Source organism: Orcinus orca, chromosome 13 (genome assembly GCF_937001465.1).
Source record: "Orcinus orca chromosome 13, mOrcOrc1.1, whole genome shotgun sequence".
In the NCBI taxonomy this organism is placed as follows: Eukaryota; Metazoa; Chordata; class Mammalia; order Artiodactyla; family Delphinidae; genus Orcinus; species Orcinus orca.
Window position 1 is genome coordinate 33,051,284 of NC_064571.1, and position 27,963 is coordinate 33,079,246.

The 27,963-nt window shown below is 36.6% G+C and overlaps 1 protein-coding gene and 1 non-coding gene across 8 annotated transcripts; one reads left to right on the forward strand and one right to left on the reverse strand.

Moving 5' to 3' along the window:
- NFU1 (NFU1 iron-sulfur cluster scaffold) lies at positions 1–27,961 on the forward strand. 7 transcript variants are annotated; one of them, XM_004277024.4, is made up of 8 exons: positions 1–205; positions 2,426–2,526; positions 5,979–6,114; positions 12,266–12,332; positions 15,955–16,069; positions 20,443–20,503; positions 25,266–25,440; positions 27,799–27,961. In XM_004277024.4, exons 1-8 carry the CDS (start codon positions 144–146, stop codon positions 27,841–27,843), a joined length of 762 nt encoding a protein of 253 aa, XP_004277072.1. In that variant the 5' UTR covers positions 1–143; the 3' UTR covers positions 27,844–27,961. The 7 variants fall into 7 exon arrangements, with proteins under 7 accessions (XP_004277072.1, XP_033256304.1, XP_033256305.1 ...); XM_033400413.2 differs by lacking the exon at positions 27,799–27,961 and adding an exon at positions 25,964–27,789; XM_033400414.2 differs by having other exon boundaries at positions 177–295.
- On the reverse strand, positions 18,017–18,123 carry LOC117195612 (U6 spliceosomal RNA). Its single transcript, XR_004475369.1, has one exon. It is a non-coding gene; the product is annotated as a U6 spliceosomal RNA (small nuclear RNA).
- Positions 27,962–27,963: the final 2 nt, after the last annotated feature.

Here is a 27,963-nt window from a genome sequence, read left to right on the forward strand (position 1 = left end):
AGCCGCGCGCGGCCGGTAGGGTGCGCTATCCACGGTGCCTTGCCAGATCCCGGCCGGCCTGCGCCTGCGCGGGGCTTGAGCACCGCTGCGAAGGCTGTGGGGGAGTGGAGCGGCCTATCCCACACCTGCGCACTCGGACCAAGATGGCGGCGGCGGCCCTCCTGGGCTGGGGAGCGGCGGCGGCTGCCGCTGGGCTGCGGAGGCGGTAAGTGGTGAGCCCGGGGCTGCGTATAGCGGTACCGCTGGGCTTAGCCAGCAGAGCGGTCGCCTCCGCGCCCGCCCTCTCTTACACCAGGTGGGGAGAAGTGCCCCTGACCTTGCCTTTGGGTCCACCCCCATCGCCGAAGTTGGGGGTTTAAACCCTGAGGTGGGCAGCTCTCGGTGAGGCAGCTCTGCGACCCGGTTCTGGCGGGCCCTGCCGGCCTTGTCCCAGGCTCCGAGACCCGGTGCCTGAGTCCCTGTGGTGGGGAGACTCTCAGAGACCGGCTGTAGGGACCCCACAGAGGAGCTGTTTTTAAATCGGGGCCCCTCCAGCCCCTCCACCCCGTGCATTCGCTCTGCCTTTTAAACACAAAATCAGAACGTCAGAATGTCACTCATTTTCTTAGTGAGGCCTACCTAGAAGGGGAACGTGACCTATCTGAAGTCACACAGCATCTAAGTGCTGGAACTCCAGATTTCCGCGCCCCACCCACCAAACCCACTCCGTTCCCTCGTCTTTCCTCTTTCCATTTGCCCTGTCTGTGCGTTTGGCTTCCCAGGGACATCTGTTAACACTGGTTAGGTGAAAGGCACTGAGGACGTTCAGTAGATTGTTGTACCCTGGTTTCTCTTATGGAACAAAAGGAGAAGAGGGCCTAACAAGGGTTGACCTCCTGAGTGTTTGTTAGGGGTTTTAGTGCTAATGATGCTCTTGAAGTTGAAATGCGTTTCCTAAAATAATTAGGTTTGCAGAAGGATTTTTTGTTAGTCACCTCCTGTCTCCCTCTCTTATTTTTGAGTAGATGTCTTCCTGGAATAATGTAACTCACCTTTACTATTTTATTACTGTAAACCCACCTCCGTCAGAATATACAAAAACCCATCTCCATTCTGCCTTTTCCGTGGGCTGAAAGGAAATTTCCGTATTCCAGGTGTAATTCCGTCCTCGGTGTACTTCCATATTGCAAGGTATCCAAGATTTAGGCAGTGTGCTATAGATAAAAATGCTTTCACCCCAAACCTGAATTCCATTTAATGAATCATTGTTGGGCACCTATCGCATACTAATAATAGCGGTAGCTAACATTTACTGAACACATGCTACATGGCCTAGCACTGTTGTAAGCACTTTACAAGGATTATCTGGATCCGTGTTTGCCCCAGTCTTTATGAGTTAGCGGTGAATATTAACTGCATTTTAGAAATGAGGAGCTGAGGTACGTCATCATGCTAGTGGCTAGGGACAGCAATGAAGACAGTCCCTCCTCTTTATGAGTTTGCACGTTGAAAATAATCAGAGAAACGTAAAAAACAAAAAGTGATCATAAATATGCTTAAAATTCCTCAGTGACTCCTGTGAAATGAAAATTGGAATGGATGGCAATAGTATTTTAAAGTAAACTGCATTTTCATGTAACTTGCGTCAGATTTCTAAAATTTTTCACTAGTAACATCTCCTTTTGTTTACTTTTCTAGTAGTAGTTGGTTTTCCCTTCTCCCTTTGTTTTTAATTAGCCAAATCCATGAAAAAAAGAAAACAAACCAGTCAACACTTTGGAAGTTTTGTAACTTTGGTTATTTCATTCTGATTATATTCAGAGTAAAATAACCAAAGTTACAAAGCAGCATCAATATGTTTCCAGTCAGAAAGCACGTATAGACTGTTGACTTCTTTAGCAGTTTGGTGGAGAATAGTATATTTTCGATTAGACTTTTGGAGGTATTGAAATGCCTTTCAAAACAAATAGCATAGGCTGTCTCTTTCCATGGAAACATGGTGGTAGAGACAGAAAAGGAGGAAGACTTTTCACTGTATTTACTTTTCTTCCCTTTGAATTTTGAACCATGTGACTCTATCACTTAGTTGTTTTTAAATCTAAAATGGGAAAAACAGTTTGTAGCTCTTTGCCTCCTTCATGCATACCTAAGAGTCTGGAACTCCAGGTTATAAATCACTAATGTAGATGCATTTCTGTTTCTTTACACCAGGTATTGTATATTCTATATACACTCAGTTATAAAGGCTGTAAATCTCCCCTTGAGCTCTTGTTTTTAAATTGTTTGTAGATATTGCTTGTGTGAGGGAGTGGAAATAATGTTGTGGATGGAAAATGAAAATTCATCTTTGTTATTTTCATTATGGTTGTTTTATATATGAGAAGTAGAAACTTGAGCTTAAGAGATTATCTCTTAAAATGTCATTTTTATTTGTTTTTAAATGTAGATTCTGTCATATGATGAATCCATATACCATTAAGAAACAGCCTCTGCATCAGTTTGTCCAGAGACCACTTTTCCCACTCCCTGCAACCTTATGTAACACAGGTAAAATTTCATCTCTTTTAGAGCAAACTGCCTGAATGAAATTTTGTGGGTCATGAACAATGAGAATTTGTAAATTTTCTATTCAGTTGCCTATAAAAAGAATATAACATTTTTTTCTGCCATAAATTACACTTTGCTATAATTATTTGCTTACACATATCATTTGACCTTAAATTTCAAGAATCCTGAATACAGTGTCCAATACTTCTATGAAATCTCAGTTTCTTGTGTAACACATCTTCTGGAACATAAGAGTTGCTCAATAAATGATTTCTGAAACAAAAATATAGAAAGAAGTTACAAATGGGTTTGTGTTTCAAAGAATCATATGTATTTTAAGCTATTGCCCTCTTTATTTTGATAAGAATACCTCTAAAATCAGTAAGTTTCTAGCTTTCACCCAGGCCTTAGGACATAGTACTTTGAGTGTAGTTTTTCTTTTTTTGTCAACATTAATCACTATGGTTTTGTTGACAGTCTTGTTGATGTTACATGCTTTTATTTTCTTTAATATTGGAAATAAGTATGAAGATAGGATTTGAAAATTTTTGCAGTATGACCACTGTCACGTGGTTAGGGAACCTTGTCGGGGAGGGTGTGTGTATGTGTGTCTGTCTGTCTGTGAATGCCTACCTATATGTGCTTATGGAGCTGTAAGAATTGGGATTCAGCTCTTGGCCCATCTCCATTTCCATCACTACCTTGAACTCCTCCTTGTGGCCATGCTACTCTGGAAGGTGGCTAACTCTGGCTAATGCCATGAGTTGGATCAGGGTAGAGACCTTACCTCTTCTGTATCCTGGGGCAAGAACAGAAGTGCCAGTTCCTGTCTCCTTGAGTCACAGAAGAATTTAGGCATAAATATTGAGCAACTCAGCATCTTAAGCTACTTTAATTGGACTTTTAAATTTTGTAGAACTGAATTATGTGGTCATCTAGGCTTTTCAAATTGGAAACCTACTGATTTTAGTCTTTGATATTGACTTCAAGCACCATTAATTTATATTTGAGGGGGAGCTTATGCCTACCTTTTTATCTGTTACCTATGATACCAAGCATAATAGGAAAGATTATTTTACAAGAATCTTTCTCTCCTGTTGTAACCGTTATGACACTTTCAGAGGATCTTTCTGGATGATGGATCTGAGAGTCATTTTTGAAATACCTAATTTAACCCAGTTTAGGCTATGACTGGAATGATTTTGTTAATACCCAGTCAAATTACTTTTTTTGAAGTACCTTTGTTCATTGTTAAAATTTATGTAGTGATATCATATATTATCATATTTTCTATTTCAGACATATGTAGATTATACTCGCTTAAATAATTTTTTACATTTATAATTCTTCAAGTGTTTCTAAAAATTTTTCTTTCTGCATGTATAGTTTTACACAAATGGACTGAGTAGAATAAAGCCAGATTTAATTCTTCAAATATTGGTGGAGTGTCTAATATGTGCAGAGATTTTGGTTACCAATAAATTATTAAGAAAGGCCACAGAGATGATTGGTCAGAGCCAGGGTTAAAAGAACCTTGTTTTCTGTATATTTACAGAAAGTGGCGGTAGCACTTTATATAATGTTCCATCTGAAAAATTGTTCCCTTGTAGTGCAGATTGTCAGAGGAATTTATTGGTTGGAAGTATAAATATTTTAAATCAAGTACTTTAACACTGAGGTTATCATTTTTCATTTTTTTCTTTTTTAGGATTTGCCTGGTCACCAAGTCACCAACTAATATCTTTACAGGACAGTGACTTAAGCAAAACGTATGGGAGTTTAGTTTCAATTTCTACTTTACCAAGGAAATGACTCAATGTCAGTTAGCTGGAACTGCATGGCGAGGTGCAAAAACAATCTCAGCTGTCAAATTAGAATCTTCTCTTTTAACAGTTAAGAAAAGCATTTTTATACCAACCATATGTTTTGCCAAATTTAATCTCTTTCTAATTTAAAATAAAACTGTTGTTTTTTGATATTTTACTCTTTCTTAAGATATGTGATATGAGGATTATGATAGGATAGAAAGACTGATCTTAAGTATATTTTTCTTTTATGCTTGGCACTAATACTTATGGAGTGGTAGTATGCACAGTGGTTAAACAAGTCAGTGCTGGAAAATTGGCCAGGCTTGAATCCTGACTCTGTCACTTAACTAGCCGAGTGACTTTGAGCTTTAGTTTCCTCATTTATAAATGAGGATAAAAACAGTGCCTCCTTGGCAGGATGTAAGGATTAAATGATATAATTCACATAAAGTGCTTAGCACCATGCCCAGCACATGATAATTACTCAATAAATTAACTTATTTCCATATACTGCTCTAAGAAGAGAATTGGGTGGTGCTATTTGTTTTTTTTTAAGTCAGAAGGTTTATTTTCATAATAAGTAACCAGAGCCTGTTTAATAGTTTTAAACTGTTAAAACCTCAGTATTATCTTTTTGTCCTATGAGCTGTTATCATAATAGCAAGGTAGGAAATTAAAGATTCTTTTATTCTCAATCTGATCATGGCCCTAGAAGGAACAGAGAAGAAAAGAATCTCTAAAGATAATTTTCTTTTAAAATTTTATTTATTTATTTTTTTGCGGTACGCGGGCCTCTCACTGTTGTGGCCTCTCCCGTTGCGGAGCACAGGCTCCGGATGCGCAGGCTTAGCGGCCATGGCTCACGGGCCCAGCCGCTCCGCGGTATGTGGGATCTTCCCAGACCGGGGCACGAACCCGTGTCCCCTGCATCGGCAGGCGGACTCTCAACCACTGCGCCACCAGGGAAGCCCTCTAATGATAGTTTTAAAATATTCTAGAAAGTAATTCACATAGATTCCTACCTACATGATAATTTATAATGTCACTAATTCTATACCTTTGGACAAGTTACTTAACTCTTAGTGACTTAACAAGTTACTTATCTCTAAGCCTCAGTTTCTTCATTTGTAAAATGGGAACAATAATACATTCTTCATAGGATTGTTAAAGGCTTAAATATATATAAAGCACTCAGCCCTGTCTCTGTAATAAGTAAGCATAAAATAAATATCATTTGTTATTATTATAAATTTATTTATTTTAAAAAATGTTAGCACTTTGGAAAGTGATGATGATTTATTATTATAGCTAATTTGGTATTGAGTTACCACATAGAATCCATCTAAGACTCCTGAATTATGATATGCCTTCCTACTTACGTGTAGGATATTGCTAGAATCTGTTGAGTAACAAAACTATCTAAATAATTAGTATTAATATAAAATTCAGTGAAGTTATCCTAAATATTTTGATAAATTTGTTGCTTAACAATTCTTATTCTGTAAGCTTGGGCAATAAAGATTTATATTCTTTTTTTCTAATTTTCTGTATTTCTTTTGGTTCTCTGAAAATGAGCACTTCATAGTCCATAAACTTGTTAACATTTTTTTTCTAGAATAACATTCTTTCTTTTTTCTCTTTTAGTGAGATACATGTTTATTCAAACACAAGATACCCCAAATCCCAACAGTTTAAAGTTTATTCCAGGAAAACCAGTTCTTGAGACAAGGACCATGGATTTTCCAACACCAGCTACAGCATTTCGCTCCCCTCTGGCTAGGTATAGTACTATTTTTAATTTGCTTTTACCAAGAAACATAAATAACTGACTTCAGGGGTTAAGGTAGCCTTTTTTAGCTATTTTACTTTTATGTGCATTGCATCTTTTCAGTATAGAGATTATTTTCTTTTCAGGTGAGAGATAAAGAAAAATAAGAGTTGATATTAGGAAACCCTTCTCCTGAAAAGGGATGTACTTAAGAGATCTGCAACATGACTAAATAAGAATTTATATTTTTCCTTTTAAAAAATCTATCAAAATGATAATATGGCAGGACTTACCTGTTGGTCCAGTGGTTAAAAGACCACGCTTCCAATGCAGGAGGTGTGGGTTCGATCCCTGGTTGGGGAACTAAGATCCCACGTGCCATGTGGCAAAAAAAAAAATGAGGCAGATATCCATTCTAAATCTTTAAAACCCTGTTGTTAGAAAACAATAATAACATGATCATTTTATTCTCAAGGATAGCTGGATTTCTAGATGTTTCAAAATGGAATAGTTTCTAAAATACTCCTCTCAGAACTATAAATGATAATAGTTATCAGATGTAGCATGATATTTTAATAAACTAGTGAGTGGTGACAGTTTTTATTTTAATTTATTTTTTATTGAAGTATAGTTGATTTACAATATTGTGTTAGCTTGAGGTGGATAGCAAAGTGATTCAGTTATTTTTCTTTCCAGATTATATTCTATTATAGTTATTAAAAGATACGGAATATAATTCCCTGTGCTATGTAGTAGATCCTTGTTGCTTATCTATTTTAGGTAGTCCTTATCTGTTAATCCCATACTCCTAATTTGTCCCTCCCTCTCTTTCCCCTTTGGTAACCGTAAGTTTGTTTTCTGTGTCTTTGAGTCTGCTTCTGTTTTGTATATAGATTTATTTGCATTATTTTTTAGTTTCCACATATAAGTGATATCATACAGTATTTGTCTTTCTCTGTCTGACTTACTTCATTAAGTATAATATTCTCTAGGTCCATCCGTGTTGCTGTAAATGGCATTATTTCATTCTTTTTAATGACTAAGTAGTATTTCATTGTACATGTGTACCACATCTTCTTAAGTCAGTTGTCTGTTGATGGGCACTTGGGTTGTTTCCATGTCTTGGCTATTGTAAATAGTGCTGCTGTGAATACTGGGGTGTGTGTATCTTTTGGAATTAGAATTTTCATTTTTTCTGGATATATACCCAGGAGTGGGATTGTTGGATCATATGATAGCTCTATTTTTAGTTTTTTAAGGAACCTCCATACTGTTTTCCATAGTGGCTGCACCAATTTACATTCAGTGGTGACAGCTTTTAAATTCACTAAAGACATGTTAAATGTATGTCTAATGATAAAGCACAAACAATAAAATTATAAAACCCCTTTTTAACTGATAGCTAGAGAAGTTATTTATAAGAAATGTTAGGTCAATCACATCAACTGAAATTTTTGGTAACCTAAGACTGATACTGATTGCCAAGGATATTGGGAAAATAAAACTTAGATAACTATTTCTGTATACATACAGCCATTTAATGTGTCTCATTTAGGGGAACCAGGAATATGCTTATCTCAGGAATCGTTTTTAAAGTTTCTAATTAATATGCACATTTCCTTCGACCTAAACATACCATTTCTTGGAATATATCTTAGACCATTTGTTTTTTATACTTTATAATACAAGCCACAGTAATAAACTTTTTTTTAACATCTCTATTGGAGTATAATTGCTTTACAATGGTGTGTTAGTTTCTGCTTCATAACAAAGTGAATCAGCTATTAAACATCTTATATTATGACTCGCTATATACATACACACATATACATACACATATACATAAATATGTACACATACGTATGTATATATAGGTATGAAACAAGTGTTTGATGGGGCAATTTTCGCCTTTATAAGGTATAAAACATTCTTTTTTTAATAAATTTATTTATTTATTTATTATATATATTTTTTTGCGGTACATGGGCCTCTCACTGTTGTGGCCTCTCCTGTTGCGGAGCACAGGCTCCGGACACGCAGGCTCAGCGACCATGGCTCACGGGCCCAGCCGCTCCGGGGCACGAACCCATGTCCCCTGCATCGGCAGGCAGACTCTCAACCACTGCGCCACCAGGGAAGCCCTATAAAGTTATTTTTTATTTATTTGTTTTTGTCTGCATTGGGTCTTCGTTGCTGCACGCGGGCTTTCTCTAGTTGCGGCGAGTGGGGCTACTCTTTGTTGCGGTGCACAGGCTTCTTATTGTGGTGGCTTCTCTTGTTGCAGAGCACGGGCTCTAGGTGCGCAGGCTTCAGTAGTTGTGGCACGCGGGCTCAGTAGTTGTGGCTTGCGGGCTCTAGAACGCAGGCTCAGTAGTTGTAGCACACTGGCTTAGTTGCTCCACAGTGTGTGGGATCTTCCCAGACCAGGGATCGAACCTGTGTTCCTGCATTGGCAGGCGGATTCTTAACCACTGCGCCACCAGGGAAGTCCCTAAAGCAGTCTGATATTTCCTTTCTTGTGCTTTTTATATTATTCTGTTCTGTTCTGTTTTATTTTATTAGATAAAATCCTGGTCACTATATAATTGATTTTACGACTCACTGGTGGTTTTGAAAAGCACTACCTTAGAGAACAGCCACATATATACATAAGGAGTGTGCAAGTATGTTCATTGTAGCCTTGTTGGTAATGGTAATAAGTTAGAAACAACCTAAATATTCATCGGTAGGAAGAGTTAGATAAACTTTGTTCGTCCATAGTCTGCATGGACAGACAATAAAACAATAAAAAGGATGAGACGGACTCATATTTACTGAATGACCTCTAAGACATATTTGTTATTGAAGAAAGCAAGTTGCAGAACAATGAATACATTATGATTATTATGTGTATGAAAACAAAAAACACAAAACAACAAAAATGCACTGATAAAGAGGTCTGGAAGAATGTACACAAAACTGATAACAGTGGATTTGGGGAGGGTGGTCAAGAGGCATTTTCACTCTCTATGTATAGTTTGAAATGTTTACATCATGTACAAGCTCACATATTTTGTATTTTAAAAAATGTAAAAATAAAAAAGCCCAAACTGATTCAGTTACAGATTAGTTGGAGATTATTTCTGTCAGATGTTCAGTTGGCAAAAATCCCCATTTCTCCGGTTTACAGAATTTATTATCTTCAGTCAGCCTTGTTTTTGTTGTTTAGCAGAGGATGTTTTTACTGTAAGGTAGAACGTAAGCTTCATGAGGATGGAAACCAGTCTGTTCTGCTTGTTGTTGTATCCCTATTGCTTAGTACAGTGTCTGCTACTCAGCAAGTATTCAAATACTAGTTGAATGAATGAATAAAGAGTAATGTATCTTACTTCAGGGAGGCATTTGACATGTTTCTTCCTGTCCTTGTAGACAAGACAAAGAAATGTAAGCAGAGGGTAAACCTGTCTTCGGGGACATGTAAAAGGGCTCTGAATCCCTGTAGCTGGCATGTTTATTCAGGACTTTTTTAAAATCAGCAACATTAATAAAGATATAATTATCAGTTTTTCAGATGAGAGAATTTGTTTATCTGTTGGATGGCAAAATTCAGAGACATTTTTGAAAGTTTTATTAGGCTTAAAGCAAATAAGATAAAAGTCCAACAGAAATAAATATTAAGCCGTGTGTTTAAATTTTGTAAATGAATAGCACAATTATGGGATAGAAGAAGCTGACCTTTCAGTTAGTCATGTTGGATATGATGCAATGCTTAAAAAAGTCAGTCGAACTTTAACAGAGTCCTAGTGTCCAGCCTAAGAGAGGTAATAGTCTTTGTACTCTGAACAAGTTAGACTACATTTGGGATAGTGTTTTCATATTTTATTTTGGACATTGACAAGTTGAAATTGTCCCAAGGAGAGTAACCTAAATAACAAAGCCTGTCTACTAATGTTTGAAACTCCTGTTTCCGCTTTTTCTTTCTTTTAGGGACAGAACCTGTGAACTCTTTCCTAAAGCAGTCTCCATGATATGGACCATAGATCAGGTGTATTCCTTTGCACAGTCCTTTCATTTGGGAAAAAAAAAAAAGCTTTGCTGATAGTGCTAATCAAGGGTCCTACTTAAAGGTCTGTGCTTTGGTTTATGGATCATAAGCTGCAGCCAAAAATCTTGTGGCCACTTGCAAATTTAACACGAAGTGGTTGTGTAAAGGACTTAGATGACGTAGTTTCAGACAAATTCCTAAGTAATTTCAAAGCCGTAATTTTGATAGCATTCTTGCAATGGTAGACAAAGAAAAGGAAACTGTAACCTTCTTTGGAGTATGTCAGCTTTTGTTGCTAAGGGTGGGAAAAAAGAAACTGCTTTAGAGAGTCTGCTAGGTGTGGTACATATGTCAGTGATTGGGGAAGGAAGCTGTAATTCAGAATTCCTTGAAGGGCTTTTTCAAATTATAATCTGCCCTCCATTCTCTCACAGGATTCTAAAAAATTAGCTTTACTGAAGTATAATTTACGTGCAATAAAATTCACCAATTTTAAGTGAGTTTTGATAAGTATATATAATTGTATAACCAAGAAAATAAAAATATAAAACATTTTTATCACTGTAAAAGATCCCTCATTTCCCTTTGCTTTCAGTCTCTTCTTGCTTCACCTCCACACCCTGCTAACTTTCTTTTTATGGCAATGACTTTTAAATTTTTATTAAAAAACTTTTTTCCAGCTTCTGTGAGATGTAATTGACATAAAGCATTAAGTTTAAGGTATACAACATGATGATTTGATATACATATACATTGTGAAATGATTACATAGAAAGGTTAGTTAACACATCTGTCACTCTGGCAGCTATTGATATTCTTTACACCACTACAGTTTTGCCTTTTCTAGAGTTTCATATGAATGGAACCAGATAGTCTTTTGTGTTTGGCTTCTTTCATTTAGTATAATGATTTGCAGAGTCATTCTTGTCCTTGTGTGGATCTATAGTTCATTTCTCTTTATTGCCAAGTAATACTACATTGTATGGGTATTCCCAGTTTGTTTAGTCATTCCTCAGTAGATGGACATTTCCAGATTTTTTTGTTTTTGGTATTGTAAATAAAACTGCTATAAAGATTCATGTGCAGGGCTTCCCTCGTGGTGCAGTGGTCAGGAATCCGCCTGCCAGTGCAGGAGGCACGGGTTCGGGTCTGGGAAGATTCCACATGCCGCGGTGCAACTAAGCTGTGTGCCACAACTACTGAGCCTGCGCTCTAGCGCTTGTGAGCCACAACTACTGAGCCCGCATGCCACAAGTGCTGAAACCCGCGTGCCTAGAGCCCATGCTCCGTGGCAGGAGAGGCCACTGCAATGAGAAACCCGAGCTCCGCGGTGAAGAGCGGCCCCCGCTCACTGTAACTCTAGAGGACCTGTGTGCAGCACCGAAGATCCGAAGCGGCAAAAGTAAATAAATAAATTAAAAAAAAGAGATTCAGGGCTTCCCTGGTGGCGCAGTGGTTGAGAGTCCGCCTGCCGATGCAGGGGACACGGGTTCGTGCCCCGGCCCGGGAAGATCCCACATGCCGCGGAGCGGCTGGGCCCGTGACCCATGGCCGCTGAGCCTGCGCATCCGGAGCCTGTGCTCCGCAACGGGAGAGGCCACAGCAGTGAGAGGCCCGCGTACCGCAAAAAAAAAAAAAAAGAGATTCACGTGCAAGTCTTTACGGAGCATCCATTTTCATTTCTCTTGGGTAAATAACTAGGAGTGGGATTGCTGGATTATAGGGTAAGAGGATGAAACAAGATTGGCCATGATTTGCTAATTGTTAAAACTGGTGATGACTGTGTGGAGGTTCTTTTACATTTCTCTCTACTTTTATGTATATTGTAGCCAGGGGTTCCCAACCCCGGGTCCGCAGCCTGTTAGGAACCAGGCCGCACAGCAGGAGGTGAGCTGTGGGCAACCGAGGGAAGCTTCGTTTGCCGTTCCCCATCGCTCCCCATCACTCACATTACCACCTGAACCTTCCCCACCATCACTCGCATTACTTCTGGAACCATCTCCCACCCCCTTCCCCCTGTCCGTGGAAAAATTGACTTCCACGAAACTGGTCCCTGGTGCCAAAAAGGTTGGGGACTTCTGTTGTAGACTTTTCCATAATATAACATTTTATTATTTCTTTTTTAAAATTTTTTCACAGGCAGTTATTTAGGATTGAAGGAGTAAAAAGTGTCTTCTTTGGACCCGATTTCATCACTGTCACAAAGGTAAGCATAGGATTATGTAAAATAAGATGTGACATACTTTTAGTTTTTTCTGAGTCCAGTGCCCCTCTCCAGAATATCCATTCTTGATGTGTTCTACACATACTGTTAGTAAAAATCTCCAATTAATTTTACTTCTCACATTTCTCAAGTTAATTATTTAATAGAATTTTCAAGTTGAAATTAACTGTAGTCCAGATCCCTCATTTTTCAAAAGAGAACAACTTGAGCTTCAGAGAGTTAAATGCAGTGTCCAAGACTGTATAGGTGGCCTCCAGCAGGACCAAGACTCAACCTTGGCAGGACTAAAATTTAGGCTTCCAAGTATAATTTTTACTAATTCTTAATTTACATTGATAGAGTAAAAAGGGAAGCAAATAAATGATCAAATATATATATATTTGGCCTACAGAATGATTACATCTCCTTTCAAAGTGAGCATTTATAAAATGGCATCTGGCACATTCTGCCAGCCCACCATCCTGCAGTAACACTTCAGAGCTTCACAGACAAGAGCAGTGGATTGTGTACTCCTGCAACGCTTGGATAACCTCTTAATGTCAAAAAATCGAGCTCAATATGCTACCCATCCAACATCTAAGGTCATATTTGCTAGAAAAGACTTTCATTTTTAAGTCTACTAGATTAATGAGAAATGAACCATATAAATTTGAACTATACTTATTCTTTTAAATTTGTAATTGATATGTATGCACTGAACTTAATCACTTGCCCAATTTTGCATCAAAATCAAAAGTATTCAGTTAGCTCCTCTTAAGCAGTTTGAAAGGATTACTCTTGAGTTCTTGCTGCACCACGAAAGGGGACATACTGAGTTATCAACATGTTACATCTAGTCTAGTACTCTCCTGCAGCTGTTTATATGAGGAGGAGAATTAGGATTTTCTTCCATGCTGGCGATCCCAGTGGCTATGGTTGTTCACACAAATATCCGGATTATAAAATGTTCTTCCTGGTTGTTTAACGTGTTATTTTTTCTAAATTCTCAGAAAACCCTTTCTTGACCATATTACTGAAAGTGGTAACTCCCCCCAGGCACTTATTACCTTATTTTCTTCATTACACTTATCTCTTAATGATATTGTTTATTTTTATTACCTCTCTTTCCGGCACTAGAATGTAAACTCCATGAAGGTAAAGATAGTCCATCTTGTTAAGCTCACCTACAACAATGCTTAGCACATAGTATGCATTCAAAGAAATTTTTGTAGAAGGAAACAATGATGTAAAATTTCCTAAATTGAATTTTCAGGTTTCAAGTGGTTTCCCCCAAATGTAGGATTGTGGTGAGCAAATGTGTGCTCACCAATCTCTAGTTTTTGCTTGTTTATAGACATTTGACCTATCTTTGTTATTCTTCAATTTTTCTTCTTTTTTTATTTTATTTTATTTTTATTTTTGGCTGTGTTGGGTCTTCGTTTCTGTGCGAGGGATTTCTCTAGTTGCGGCGAGCGGGGGCCACTCTTCATCGCGGTGTGCGGGCCTCTCACTGTCGCGGCCTCTCTTGTTGCAGAGCACGGGCTCCAGACGTGCAGGCTCAGTAGCTGTGGCTCACGGGCCTAGTTGCTCCACGGCATGTGGGACCTTCCCAGACCAGGGCTCGAACCCGTGTCTCCTGCATTGGCAGGCAGATTCTCAACCACTGCGCCACCAGGGAAGCCCCCCAATTTTCTTTCTTTGATGTTTTTTGAAGGAGAAAAAAGGACTAGCATTGCCAACATGTTTGATGTGGCACTAGTGCTTTACATACATTATCTAATTTAATTCTTCTTTTTAAACCATTTTTAAATTGAAGTATAGTTAATTTACCGTGGTTTTTATTTTTACTTTTTTTTTTTTTTTGGCTGTACGCGGGCCTCTCACTGTTGTGGCCTCTCCCCTTGCGGAGCACAGGCTCCGGATGCGCAGGCTCAGCGGCCATGGCTCACGGGCCCAGCTGCTCCGCGGCATGTGGGATCTTCCCGGACTGGGACACGAACCCGTGTCCCCTGCATCGGCAGGCAGACTGTCAACCACTGCGCCACCAGGGAAGCCCTTTATTTTTACTTTTTAAAAATTTAATTCTTATAACTAGTTTTTCTTGTCTTCATTTTACAAATAGGAAATTATGTATTTTAAGAAGTTTTTATTTCTTTTACATATAGCCTATGTTATATAAATTTTTTGGGGGGGATGAAAACGTGATTATAGCTTACAAAGGGTTTTTTTTTCTTGATTTGATTTTGGTAAATCATCTTTTATTTCCCTTTCCCTTTGTAATTTAGTTACCCTTTTTGAAATTTCTCCAGCTCCATTATTTTTTCTTAATGAAATGATATAACCAATAAATAATATTCCAAGTTAGGGCACACATTGATATTTAATAGATAGACTGGTAGATTGATGTGCTTTCTTCCAATTACCTTCCTCATCATGGACTATCCCATTTACCTGATAGCTTCAGTGATTGCCTGTTTCCCTTTCTAACTTGTAATTGATAATTCACAGGCTTCTTTATGCATCGGTTTTTTTTTTCCTAAATGTATATTTGCAGCTTATATGCTGCCTTTTTCTCATTCAGATAACTTCATAATATTTATTTTCTTTTAATACCAATATTTCCCTATTCAGTAGAGCCCACTACTTACTGAAGCTCTAAGGTAGCCTTCTGATCCATCTTCCAAATAATTTATTAAAATGTTACCTAGAAATAGTACTCGTTACCAATCACTAAGACGTCTCACTAATTTTGTTTTTGTATTCGTAGTAGTGCCTGTTTTACCTTCTGTGTACTGTCTCTAAATTGGTTCTTAATCCGTGACAAAAATAGACCCGTTTGTATACGAAGACGCACTTTTTAATAGTATTTAAGCATAGACCCTAGCTAACAGCCTCCTGAGAATCTAGACTGCCTCTAATAGTTTTTCGCCTAAAGAGCTCTCCTTTAAAAAATTAAAACAAAACATTCTGCCTTTCTCATTTTAGATGTTAGTACTATTTGGGTACTATCTGTCTCTTTTTTTTTAATGGAATCAACTAGTTGGCCAGAATTAGAAGTGAAATAGTTATGGATTCTTTCTTACGGATACCAGTCTAGTTGACGGTCCACAAGTCCTCTAGTACAATAGCCGTAGTAGATAAGACACGTTATACTTATGGTTCAACAGTTATGTCATTGGGTTTCTTCAATACTATTAAGTAATATACGTAAGTTGAATTTTTTTGAATAGTCGTGAAATATCCTGTATAGTTCATCAAGCAGTTATATCCTATTTTATTACAAGAATGGGAAGTCTCTTTATTACCCTCTTTAAACACAGAATCCATTCAGTATTTTAACTCTCTTCACCTCATGAAAAAATATCTTTTAGTCATTTTGGTATCCCCTCTATAGGGCATGTACATACAGCACACTTATTTGATGAATGAATGAATTGGGGGATGTTCTAAGATTGTATCTTCTGAAAGTCATTATAAGCCAGCTCCTTTAGGAACAGTAACTGACATATATTTTCCAGAAATGAGTGCTATAGAATATATATAGGGAAAGATTCTTAAAGGTATTGTTTTGTATTTGTCTTTGCCCTTGGTTGAAAATGTAACGTTTTCCTTCAAATATTTACAGGAAAATGAAGAGTTAGACTGGAATTTACTGAAACCAGATATCTATGCTACAATTATGGATTTCTTTGCATCTGGCTTACCTTTAGTTACTGAGGAAACACCTTCAGGAGAAGCAGGTAATGTGTTGGGTAATCAGTATTTATCTTTTTTTTTTAAACTGTTCTATTTTCTTCACATTTGTCTTGATTTCAGAAGTCATGGGACTACAGATTTTTATCATTATACTATATTTAGCCCTGGAACCAATCTCAGAGGGGACAAAATTTCATGTGTAGTAGTTTCATCCATCATTTTATAAAACTTGTGTATAAATTGAATATATTATACAAAACTAAAATTTTCAATTATAAAAATTTTCAAGCATATAGAAAATAATATTATAATGCTCACCAATTTGCCCTCTTCTCAGATTTAACAAAGGTTAACTCTCTACCTTAATTGCTTTAGACTCATTTCTAAATAAAATATTAAAGACATAGCCAAAGACCCAGAACTCCCATCCCTTTTCCCTTTCTATTACAGAAATGTATGTAAATTTAGTTTGTTTTTAAACTTTTACTACACATGTAAGTCTCTGCAGGGAATTTATAGTATTGGTCTTTGTTCTTAAACTTTAAATAACTTGTGTTATATGCAACTTTCCTTTTTTCACATATTTTGAAATACACCCATTTATTTATTTTAAGTGCTGGATAGTATTCCATTATATGACTAAATTACAGTTAATTAATTTTTTCCTTTACTTATATCCAAGTAAATTGTTTGTGCTAATTTCTGTTACAAACATTGCTGCATTGGGTGTTCTTGTACAAGTCTCTTTGTGCATTTGTGGAAACCTGCTTTAGGGTACTTTTAGAGTATATTCCTAAAAGCAGAATTGCTGTATCGTAAATTGTTCTAATTTACATGCAAATAAATTAGCAGTGTATAAGAATTTCAACTTTCTTATATCTTCATCATCACTTTGTGTTTACTTTTTTTTTTTAACCAATATGTTAGGGGTAAAATGGTGTCTTGTTTTAATTGCATTTCCTTGATTAATATTGAGCCTGAAGGTTTTCATATATACAAACATATGGCCAATATTCATATGACTGGCCAATATTTTCCTTTTCAGTAAATTTCCTGTTCATAAACTTTGCTGATTTTTTAAAAAATTGAATTATGTGTCTTTTTTGTATTGGCTTTAGCAAGTTGTTTTTTTTTAATAAATTTATTTATTTATTTCTTTATATTTGGCTGTGTTTGGTCTTCATTGCTGTGCGCAGGCTTTCTCTAGTTGCGGTGAGCAGGAGCCACTCTTTGTTGCGGTGCGCGGGCTTCTCACTGCGGTGGCTTCTCGTTACAGAGCATGGGCTCTAGGGGCGTGGCCTTCAGAAGCTGTGGCACGCGGGCTCAGTAGTTGTGTCTCACGGGCTCTAGAGCACAGGCTCAGTAGTTGTGGCACACGGGCTTAGCTGCTCCGCGGCATGTGGGATCTTCCCGGACCAGGGCTTGAACCTGCGTCCCCCTCATTGGCAGGCGGATTCTTAAGCACTGCGTCACCAGGGAAGCCCTAGCAAGTTTTTAAAAAATATTCTGAGTATAAATCCTGAATATACTATATATAAATTAAGCATATTCATAGCAAATAACTTCTCCCTAACCATGCCTTATATTTTCACTATATTTAAGTTGTCTTTTGTCATTCAGAAATTTTTTCTTGGGCTTACCTGGTGACGCAGTGGTTAAGAATCTGCTTGCCAAGGCAGGGGACATGGGTTTGATCCCTGGCGTGGGAAGATCCCACATGCCATGGAGCAACTAAGCCTGTACGCCACAAGTACTGAGCCTCCACTCTAGAGCCCGCGTGCAACGACTACTGAAGCCCGTGTGCCTAGAGCCTGTGCTCCACAGCAAGAGAAGCCACAACAATGAGAAGCCTGCGCACTGCAACGAAGAGTAGCCCCCCACTCACCGCAACTAGAGAAAGCCTGCGCACAGCAACGAAGACCCAACACAGCCAAAACTAAAAAAAACAAAAGTCCCATGTAAGAAAACAAGAAAGAAATTTTTTCTTATTTTAAAATATGGAACGTTTCACAAATTTGTGTATCATCTTTGGGAAGGGACCATGCTAATCTTCTCTGTATCATTTCAGTTTTAGAATTTGTGCTGCTGAAGCAAGCACAGAAGTTTTTCTTTTTAATGGAGTCGCATATTTTCATCTTATCCTTTGTGGTTTCTGTTTTGTGTACATTGTTTTAATAAGTTATTGTATGTAAAGCACTTGGAAGAGTAACGTCACATGGATCTCAAATACTAGCTGTGATTATTATATTTGTTGTTGATGAAATTTTTCCTTTCTCCAATATCGTACAGATACTGTTTTGTGTGTGTGTGTGTGTGTGTATGTATATGTATATCTACACACACACAAACATTTGTATAATCACCTTTAAATGAATCAGTTTCACTTCTAGATAATATATATTCTAAATGAGTGATAAATGTACACAAGGCAACATGTGGAAGCATGTTCATTGAAATATTTTTAAAATATGTTAGCAGTTAAAAGGAGTGAACTTGATTAGGAGATATCAATGTGGAAAGATATAAAAAATATTAAGTGATAAAGGAAAACTGAAGAGTTTATTTATATGTTCTTACATATATACCATTTATGCAAATTTTAAATAATAATACAAATTTTAAATTATATGTGTTCTTGATGGACATGTATGTAAAATTGATATAATGTTTTGAGAGCCATTTGACATCTACCAAAACTTCAAAATACACAAGCCTATTGACCCAGCACTAGGAATTTTTTTTAATATAAAGAGTACTTCCTTTTTTTTTTAATAAATTTATTTATTTATTTACATTTTATTTTTGGCTGCGTTAGGTCTTTGTTGTGGTGAGCGGGGGCTACTCTTCGTTGTGGTGTGTGGGCTTCTCACTGCGGTGGCTTCTCTTGTTGTGGAGCATGGGCTCTAGGTGTGCGGGCTTCAGTAGTTGTGGCACGCAGGCTTAGTAGTTGTGGCTTGCAGGCTGTAGAGCACAGGCTCAGTAGTTGTGGCCCACAGGCTTAGTTGCTCCATGGCATGTGGGATCTTACCAGACCAGGGCTTGAACCCATGTCCCCTGCATCAACAGGCAGATTCTTTGTGCCACTAAGGAAGTCCTGCAGAACTAGGAATTTATCTCTTAGATATATATGCAAAAATACACCGATATATACTTTACATAAGCATGTATACTGCAGGATTGTTAGAAATAGCAAACTAGAAACAACTGAAATAATATAAAAACTAGCCAAATGAAGACAAAGCCATAGAAAAATTACTATGCACCTCTTTTTTTTTTTTTTTTTTTTTTGCGGTACGCGGGCCTCTCACTGTTGTGGCCTCTCCCGTTGCGGAGCACAGGCTCCAGACGCGCAGGCTCAGCGGCCATGGCTCACGGGCCTAGTCGCTCTGCGGCATGTGGGATCTTCCCGGACCGGGGCACGAACCCATGTCCCCTGCATCAGCAGGCGAACTCTCAACCACTGTGCCACCAGGAAAGCCCTATGCACCTAATTTTTAAATTGAGGCATATCTTTATATGCTGATACGGAAAAACCTTTTAGGTCTATTAAATAGAAATAAAACAAGGTATATAGAACAGTGTGTATAGTGTGTATAAATATAGACTTGTAAATGTTAACATGTACTTGAAGGATATACACTAAAGTCATGATAGTGGTTGCCTGTGGAAGTGATGGTGTGGAATGGAATGTAGGTTTGCTGATGTAAGAGAATTTTAACCTTATTATATTTTATTTCTTTTATTAAAAAATTCAAAGTTGATATAGTTTAATATTAATATGTTGATACTTATATTGTTGCCAGAACTCTAGTGTTTGTCACAGTGTAATTTGAATTAGCTGCATTTTAATTTTCCCAATGGTAAAGAAATTTTTCAAAAAAATATAAAACCCATAAAAATAGGCATACGTGAAGATCGGTATATGACCTTACAAAGTAAAAGAAAAACAAAAATGAAACAAAATGAAAAAACCAAGTTTTTGCTCAGATTTGTAAAACATTTTAGAGTTTCCATAAGGCTTACATCTGTATTTAGTATGATTGTCATTTTGAAAACCACTAGATTGAGAAATTGAAAATATAACTTAACTTACAAAGCAGGTGTGCTGTTTTGTCTCAAAGGTTTCATCAAAATTCTGACAATATCTTTTCTCTGCTACTTTTCAATTCTTGAGAAGGATGAAAGTTTACAAATATATTGGCCAAAAAATTCAAATCCTAACATAATTAGTAGATCAGATTATTCAGTATTCACATTTATCACCAAATGTTGATCAGTGCTCCTTAATTTTTCTTCAGATAATCAAATGAATGACCTTTACATTTCCCCTAAGTTAAAATCACTCTGTTTTAATGTTTGTACTTGCACAGATATAAAATTTCTACTGTTGATATGTTTTATTCGTAATTGTTTCTAGGATCTGAAGATGATGATGAAGTTGTGGCAATGATTAAGGAATTGTTAGATACTAGAATACGGTATGTGCTCATCTTTCTACCTGAGATCAGATATATCAATACTACAGAGCCAATTTTCATTGTAGCAGTATACTTTTGGTTTGTCTCTGAGGTTGTAGTAGAGTTAACAAAATAAGTATAAGTTAATGTAAACCAAAATAGGTAACCATGACAATTGAATTTAAAGCCTGTACATTCTCTATATTCACTCACAATTTATAACACTCTGTCTAAACATAATAATTTATCTTTCATGGTCACCATTTGGGTTTGATATTGTTATAATACCAAATTTCTTAGTAAGAAAAAAATGGCTTAACAGTGTTTGGGAGAATTGTGAGGAGAGGAGCACCTCTTTTCAGGCTGCTACCCCAAAAGAATAAATTTAAATGAGTAGAGAACCATAGGGTTCCACTTTTGCTTGTAGCAGACCAATGGTCCTGCTGACAATTCCCAAAAAAGCTAGATAAAATACACAAAAAAATTTTTTTGTTGTTGTTGGACAGTATTAGATAGCTGCCAAAGCAAATAAGGTCCTGTAGAGAAGGGAAGCACATTGAAACTTCCCTCGGGGCATTCGCTGATTCTTGATGTGAGGTTAGAATATGAGAAGCTGGGCAAAGGGCAGTCGCTAAGAATCAGAGAAACTATGTTGCTTTCAGCCAATTTGTAGAGATGGGAAGACAAAAATTAAAATTCTGGGTTTCCAATGAAGCTTTGACTTTAAAGGGCAAGATCCCAGAGAAAAGAAAAAAATAAGCCTTAATACTCAGTTCTCCCTACATGGCACTTACTTGTTCTTAGCTATGGAGGGGAAGAGACTAAGAAGTCAAACAAAAAGCAGTTGAAAAGCTGAGCAGAGTTTTGGCAGTTTTATGGTGCTGGGGGTGGTGACAAAAATTGGAGTTTAGGATCTGTCAAGGAGTGTGGGGCCTCAAGGAACACCCAGGCTTTTAGTCGGACTCTCTAGAGGACTATCCCCTTGAAAGTGGACAAACCAGAGGTAGACCAAGCCTTACAGAACCGTAGTCCAGTATTGAGTGAACCTAATTCCACAGCAGGTTGAGCTACTGCCAAAAGATAGGGTGAATCCTTTCTGATGTAATATAATCCTGAGTCACTTCAGTTTTTCATGTACATTGTTCATCATTCATTGTCCAAAAATTACTAGGCATGGAATTTGGAAACTGGACCAAGAGAAAATAAAACAAATCCATAGATAACCTAGATGTGAGAGTTATCAGACATGATCTTTAAAATAACTGTAAATAAAATGATTGAGAAAATAGAAAGTGAGATGAAGAATTTCATCAGAAAACTGGAATCTATAAAAAAAGAAAAAGTAATTCTGGAACTAAAATATATAATAGCTAAACTTAAGAACTCATTAGGTTAGTTGAACATCACATTGGATACTGTTGGAGAGAAGATTAGTGTACTGGAATATAAGTCAATAGAAAATATCCAGCTGAAGCACAGAAAAGAGAATGGAAAATACAGCAAAAAAGTATGAGAGACGTAGAATATATGGCAAAAAGGGTCTCACAATGTCCTATAGGGTTTTTAATATATCTGGAATTAAAATGCATGACAAAGGGGACCTCCCTGGTGGTCCAGTGGGTAGGACTCCAAGCTCCCAATGCAGGGGGCCTGAGGTTCGATCCCTGGTCAGGGAACTAGATCCCACATGCATGCTGCAACTAAGGAGTCTGCATGCCACAACGAAGATCCTGTGTGCCACAACTAAGACCTGGCGCAGCTGAAATAAATTTTTTAAAAGAAGGGTTAAACTACTAAAAAAAAAAATGCCTGACAAAGATAAAAAAGGTGGTGATAAGTATAAGAGTAAGTGTTCTTTGGGACTTCCCTGGCGGTCCAGTGGTTAAGACTTTGCCTTCCAATTCAGGGGGTGTGGGTTCGATCCCTGATCAGTAAGCTAAGATCCCACATGCCTCAGGGCCAAAAAAACCAAAACATAAAACAGAAGCAATAATGTAACAAATTCAATAAAGACTTTAAAAATGGTCTACATCAAAAAATCTTTTAAAAAAATAATAAAAGAGTAAGTATTCTTCATTCTTACCATTATCTGGGAATTGATAAAAGTACTAATTTATATTAGAGTTTAAGAAATCAAATAGGCATCTTGTGTAATAAACACTAAATCAACAGTAAAAGACTGTGTATAACCAAGTCAATAGAGGGGGAAAATGGAATAATAAAAAACAATACGGGGACTTCCCTGGTGGCACAGTGGTTAAGACTCCACACTTCCAAATCAGGAGGCCTGGGTTTGATCCCTGGTCAGGGAACTAGATCCCACATGCGTGCCGCAACTAAGAGTTCTCATGCCGCAACTAAAAGTTCATGTGCCACAACTAAGGAGCCAGCAAGCTGCAAATAAGGAGCTGGCGAGCCACATCTAAGGAGCCTGCCTGCCACTACTAAGGAGCCTGCGAGCTGCAACTAAGGAGCCTACCTGCCACAACTAAGACCCAGCGCAACCAAATAAATAAATAAATAAATATAAAAAAACAGTACTTATTTAATCCAAAGTAATGCAAAATGATAAATAATAAGATGGTACTATAAACCCAAACATATTAGTAGTTATATTTTAATGTACGTGGGTTGATTAACAAAATAAGATTGTCAGATCGGCTATTAAAAAAACCCTACATGCTGCTTGTAAGAGGTATACACCTTAAATATAAGGACACAGAAAGGTTGAAAGTAAAAAGATAGAGAAATATATAGCATGCAAAAAATGAATAAGAGAAAGCTGATGTAGTTATACAGATATCAGACAAAATATACTTTATAGCTAAAGACATTACTAGCAATAAAGAGAAATCTTTCATAATAATAAAAGGGTAATTTCTATGAGGAATATATACCAATTTTAAACTTGTATGCATCTAATAACAGTTTCAAAATAAATGAAGACTATTTGAGAGAACTAAAAGGAGAATTAGATAATCCACAATTATAATGGGAGACCAACACATCTCTCTCAATAACAAATAGAGCAAACATATAAAATGACTCTCATAAAATATGAGTTATACACATGATTAACAAAGTTGACTAAATTGACACACATAGGACATTGCACCCAACAAGAACAAAATATTTATTTTCTTCAAGTGTACATGGAAGATTTACTAAAAGAGGCTGTATTCTGAATCTTAACGCTGAACAAATTTTAAGGATTGAAATCATTGAGAATATTGTTTTCTACAGTGAGATTAAGCTAGATGTCAATTTCCAAAAAGGTATCTACAGAATCTCTATGTATTTGAAAACTAAACAATGGTCTTCAAAAAGACCCATGGTCAACAAAGAAATCACAAAGGAAATTCAAAATAGAATATCTGCATGACCTTTGGGTAGGCAAATTTTATTTGACAAGACAAGACAAACTAAGGGAAAGACATAAATTGGACTATAATAAAATTGTGACTTCATCAAAAGGCATCATTTACAGTGAAGAAGCAAAGCACAGATTAGAAGATATTTATATATATGGCAGACTATATTTAAAATCTCTTACAAGTTGTTAAGAAAAAGACAAATAGAGACTGGAGCAGTCTCTTCACAAAAACACTGGAGTAATAATTCACAAAAGACAATAAGCAAATGACCACTAAACATGAAAAAGTGCTCATCCTCATTAGTCATTATGAATATTCAAATTAAAACTACAGTGAAATACCACTGCAGATCCACTGGAATGGTTAAAATTATTAAGATTGACAGCACCAATTGGTGGTAAGGATGTGTGGAGCAACAGAAATTCTCATGTACTGTTGGTGGGAATATAAGTTTATATAACTTTGGGAAACTATTTGGCAGTATCTACTAAATCTGGACATATGCATATTCTTGATGAGCAGTTCTACTCTCAGGTACATTCCCAGCTGTAATATATATGTATACCAAAGGACATTTGCAAGAATCTCCACAGCTGCACTATTTGTAAAAGCAAAAAACTGCTGTTAACCCAAATGTCCATCAACAATAGAATGGATAAATTCTGGCATATTCACTTAATGGAATACTGTGCAGCAGTGAGATTGAATGAACTATTACTATATGCCACAATGTAGATGAATCTCGCAAAGAGCAAAAGAAGCCAGATTAAAAAAGAGTTAATGCTTTGTGTTTTCTAAACGGAATTTATATTTATAAATTATAAAGTTAAAAAATAGGCAGAATTAATCAGGGGTGATAGCAGGGAGGATAATGGTTACCATTGGTTGGGAGGAGTGATTAGAAGGAAGAACAGGGTGACTTCTGGGGTTGTAGTGTCTGTTTCTTGGTCTAGAACAAATGTATGTTTACTTTGTGAAAATTCACTGAACTGATCATACATGATTTATGCATTTTTCTGTATTTATATTTCAATGAAAAGTTTAACTAGAAAAAAAAAGCCAGCACATGTCAGTCTCACTCTGTTCACTTAAAAGAAGTGAATGAGTATATCTTAGGTAATCAGTATAATTTTTAGGAAATTTGAAATCTTAAATGCTTAAGAAAGATTATTAATAAGCAAGATTAAAATGTAATAAGCAGATAAAGTATTTGTATGAATGAATTTTGGCATTTTATCTGAAAGTTAAAAAAATTACAAATGAGACTAGCTACAGTTACTGTTCTTGATTATAAAAGTAGCTCTAACTGTGCATTTATTAATAGAAAATCTAAGCTCTGAGTTTTATTAAATTTTTTTGACAAAAACTTCTATTATTTTAAATATATCACAAATATTCTATGGCTGCAGGCCAACTGTGCAGGAAGATGGAGGAGATGTAATCTATAAAGGCTTTGAAGATGGCATTGTACAGCTGAAACTCCAAGGTTCTTGTACCAGCTGCCCCAGTTCAATCATTACTCTGAAAAATGGAATTCAGAACATGCTGCAGTTTTATATTCCAGAAGTAGAAGGTGTAGAACAGGTATGCCAATATTGTATGACAGTTTAGATTTAATATTAAAATGAATTTTTTGAAAAGAAAAATTCATGACCTGACATTTTCTTCCAGGGTTATATCGTTGTGTTACCATTTTATCAGACTTGCAGGCTCCTTATTTAAGAATTAACTTTAGTATTATGAATTACCTACTATGTGCCCAGCGTTTTTACAAGTATTACCTCATTTATCTTCTAATGACACAGTGTATTAATATTAAGTAACTCATTTCCATTTTGTACATGGGAAACTGAGACTCAGAGGGCATACTGCTGCTCTAGAAAAGTTATGAAAAGGGGATTCAAAACATGATGAAATTTTATAGATGAGGTTTAGAAGTCTTTAGTGGAAGAACTCCACTACTTCGTATTTAAACACTTCTTGTTCTTAAATGTGCAGGCAGGAAGCTCATCAAGAAATCATACTTTGTTGTACAGTAAAACAGACTACTGAGTAGAGTAATAGAGCTTTATCTATAGCCTGATGTCAACATTTTTTCTGCCCCAAGGTATCTAAGGAATATAGTACAGTACTTTCTCAGCAGTGATAGTGACGTTCACTGCAGTAATTCTCAAACAAGAGGCATGGCCTTATGGAGAGAGATTATCAAGTAAGGAAAGAGCATATGGAAATTAGAAATTTGAAAAAACTCTTCAGGTAATTCTGTGCCTTTAAGGAGAGGGCATCATCTCCTCTCAGCTCCTGTGAGACTCACTCATCTCTGGGTAGTATTTAGACCTGTCCTTTTGGTACAATACATGCCGTCTCCTCTCTGAAATTCTAAACAGTCTTTCACTTGGAATTAAGCTGTACTTCTGTGCAAAGCTTCTGTGTTTCTGTTTCAGTTTTCTGTTCAGGGTTAATTTCCTTGAGAGGTTTGTAATCGTATCTAGGTCTTTGTGTTCTTCAACACTTAGCCTTGTGTATTGTAAATGTTGTTTACATAGTTTGTATTAAATATTTAGAAACATTCCAAATAATATTTTTTCCTAAAATAGAAGTTGATTGACAAAATTTTTTGGATTGGGTGCTGCTGAGATTAGATATAAAAATATCAATTCCTTGGAAGTAAATATCCATTTTTTACTCAACCCAGAAGAAACTATGAGGGAATTGTTTTTCCATTGATTGTTTCAGATCAGAGCCAGATTCATCTGGATTTTTTAAAATTAATTTTTGTTCCATTATCCTCTATATGCCTTTTTAAAAATAAATTTATTTATTTTACTTATTTATTTTTGGCTGCATTGGGTCTTCGTTGCTGTGCACAGGCTTTCTCTAGTTGCGGTGAGCGGGGCTTCTCTTCGTTGTGGTGTGTGGGCTTCTCATTGCAGTGGCTTCTCTTGCTGCAGAGCATGGGCTCTGGAGTGCAGGCTCAATAGTTGTGGCGCACGGGCTTAGTTGCTCCACGGCATGTGGGATCTTCCTGGACCAGGGCTCGAACCCATGTCCCCTGCATTGGCAGGCGGATTTTTAACCACTGCATCACCAGGGAAGCCTCTCTACATGCCTTTTTTTAAAATTACAGTAGTTAACACTTTGGTCGATTGACAAAGGAAGGTTTTTATTCACTTGTCCAGGGTGGGTGATGAATTGGCAGTTGGATTATAAACCTGAATTGGCATATAATTATAGTAGATATGGTGAGGAGAAAAAATAGTCTTAGGTTTATATAACTCTTTTCCTTTCCAAAGGAGTTGGTTTTTAGTATCTGAGTAATATATTAACTCATGAAAAGATACTAATCTGTTCTTTTTTTTCTTCAAGTATTCATTAGTATCTTTCTTAACTTACTTGAAATGAAAATCTTCACATTCTTCTAAGGTTTAAAATGAACGTTTATGTCAGTAAGACCAAAATAATTAGTTGCTAGTATGATATTTTGTTTCTTTACCTCTTTTAGTGATTCGTTTTTCTAATATATATTTTTACAGTAACAATTTGGTATAGCTCCCTAGAATATATTTAAGGAAATAAGGTGCTTTTGGAAAAAAAAGCAGGAATGTCAGTTATATATATTAGTCATACAGCTAGGAAATACCAGTTATCATTATAGTCTTCTCTGTCCAGCTGAGACTCTGCTATTGGAAGCCTCCTTTGGGACAAGGAAAAGACACCAATGTTTTAATTAATTTGCTAATATTCAATTTGCTTTTATGTTTTTAGAATATCAGGTTATGATGCAAACCTTGTGCTTTGGGGGCTGTTGGTAGATTTATTCTTATTGGATTGACACGCATTGTTATAGATTAGAGTATTTCAGGTAAGCAAGTAATATTAAAATCAGGAAAATAGCAATTTCTAATCCTTAATTCTTAAATTCTCTTTGTTCTTTTGTTTTAGGTTATGGATGATGAATCAGATGAAAAAGAAGCAAACTCACCTTAAATTAATTTGAGTTTTCTTTGGGCCCAGCAGTTGGACTTGTTGATATATATACTAAGCTTTTATTATTAATCTGCTTAGGAACTTGAGGATTAATAAAATATACCCTTTCTTCAGAGAATG

Bases quoted from the DNA above. Each gene is read 5' to 3' on its own strand.
- NFU1 (XM_004277024.4), top strand. From the start codon at position 144: ATGGCGGCGGCGGCCCTCCTGGGCTGGGGAGCGGCGGCGGCTGCCGCT. The intron at 206-2,425 runs GTAAGTGGTGAG...TTTTAAATGTAG, and splicing joins GCCGCTGGGCTGCGGAGGCG to ATTCTGTCATATGATGAATC. The intron at 12,333-15,954 runs GTAAGCATAGGA...AAATATTTACAG, and splicing joins ATTTCATCACTGTCACAAAG to GAAAATGAAGAGTTAGACTG.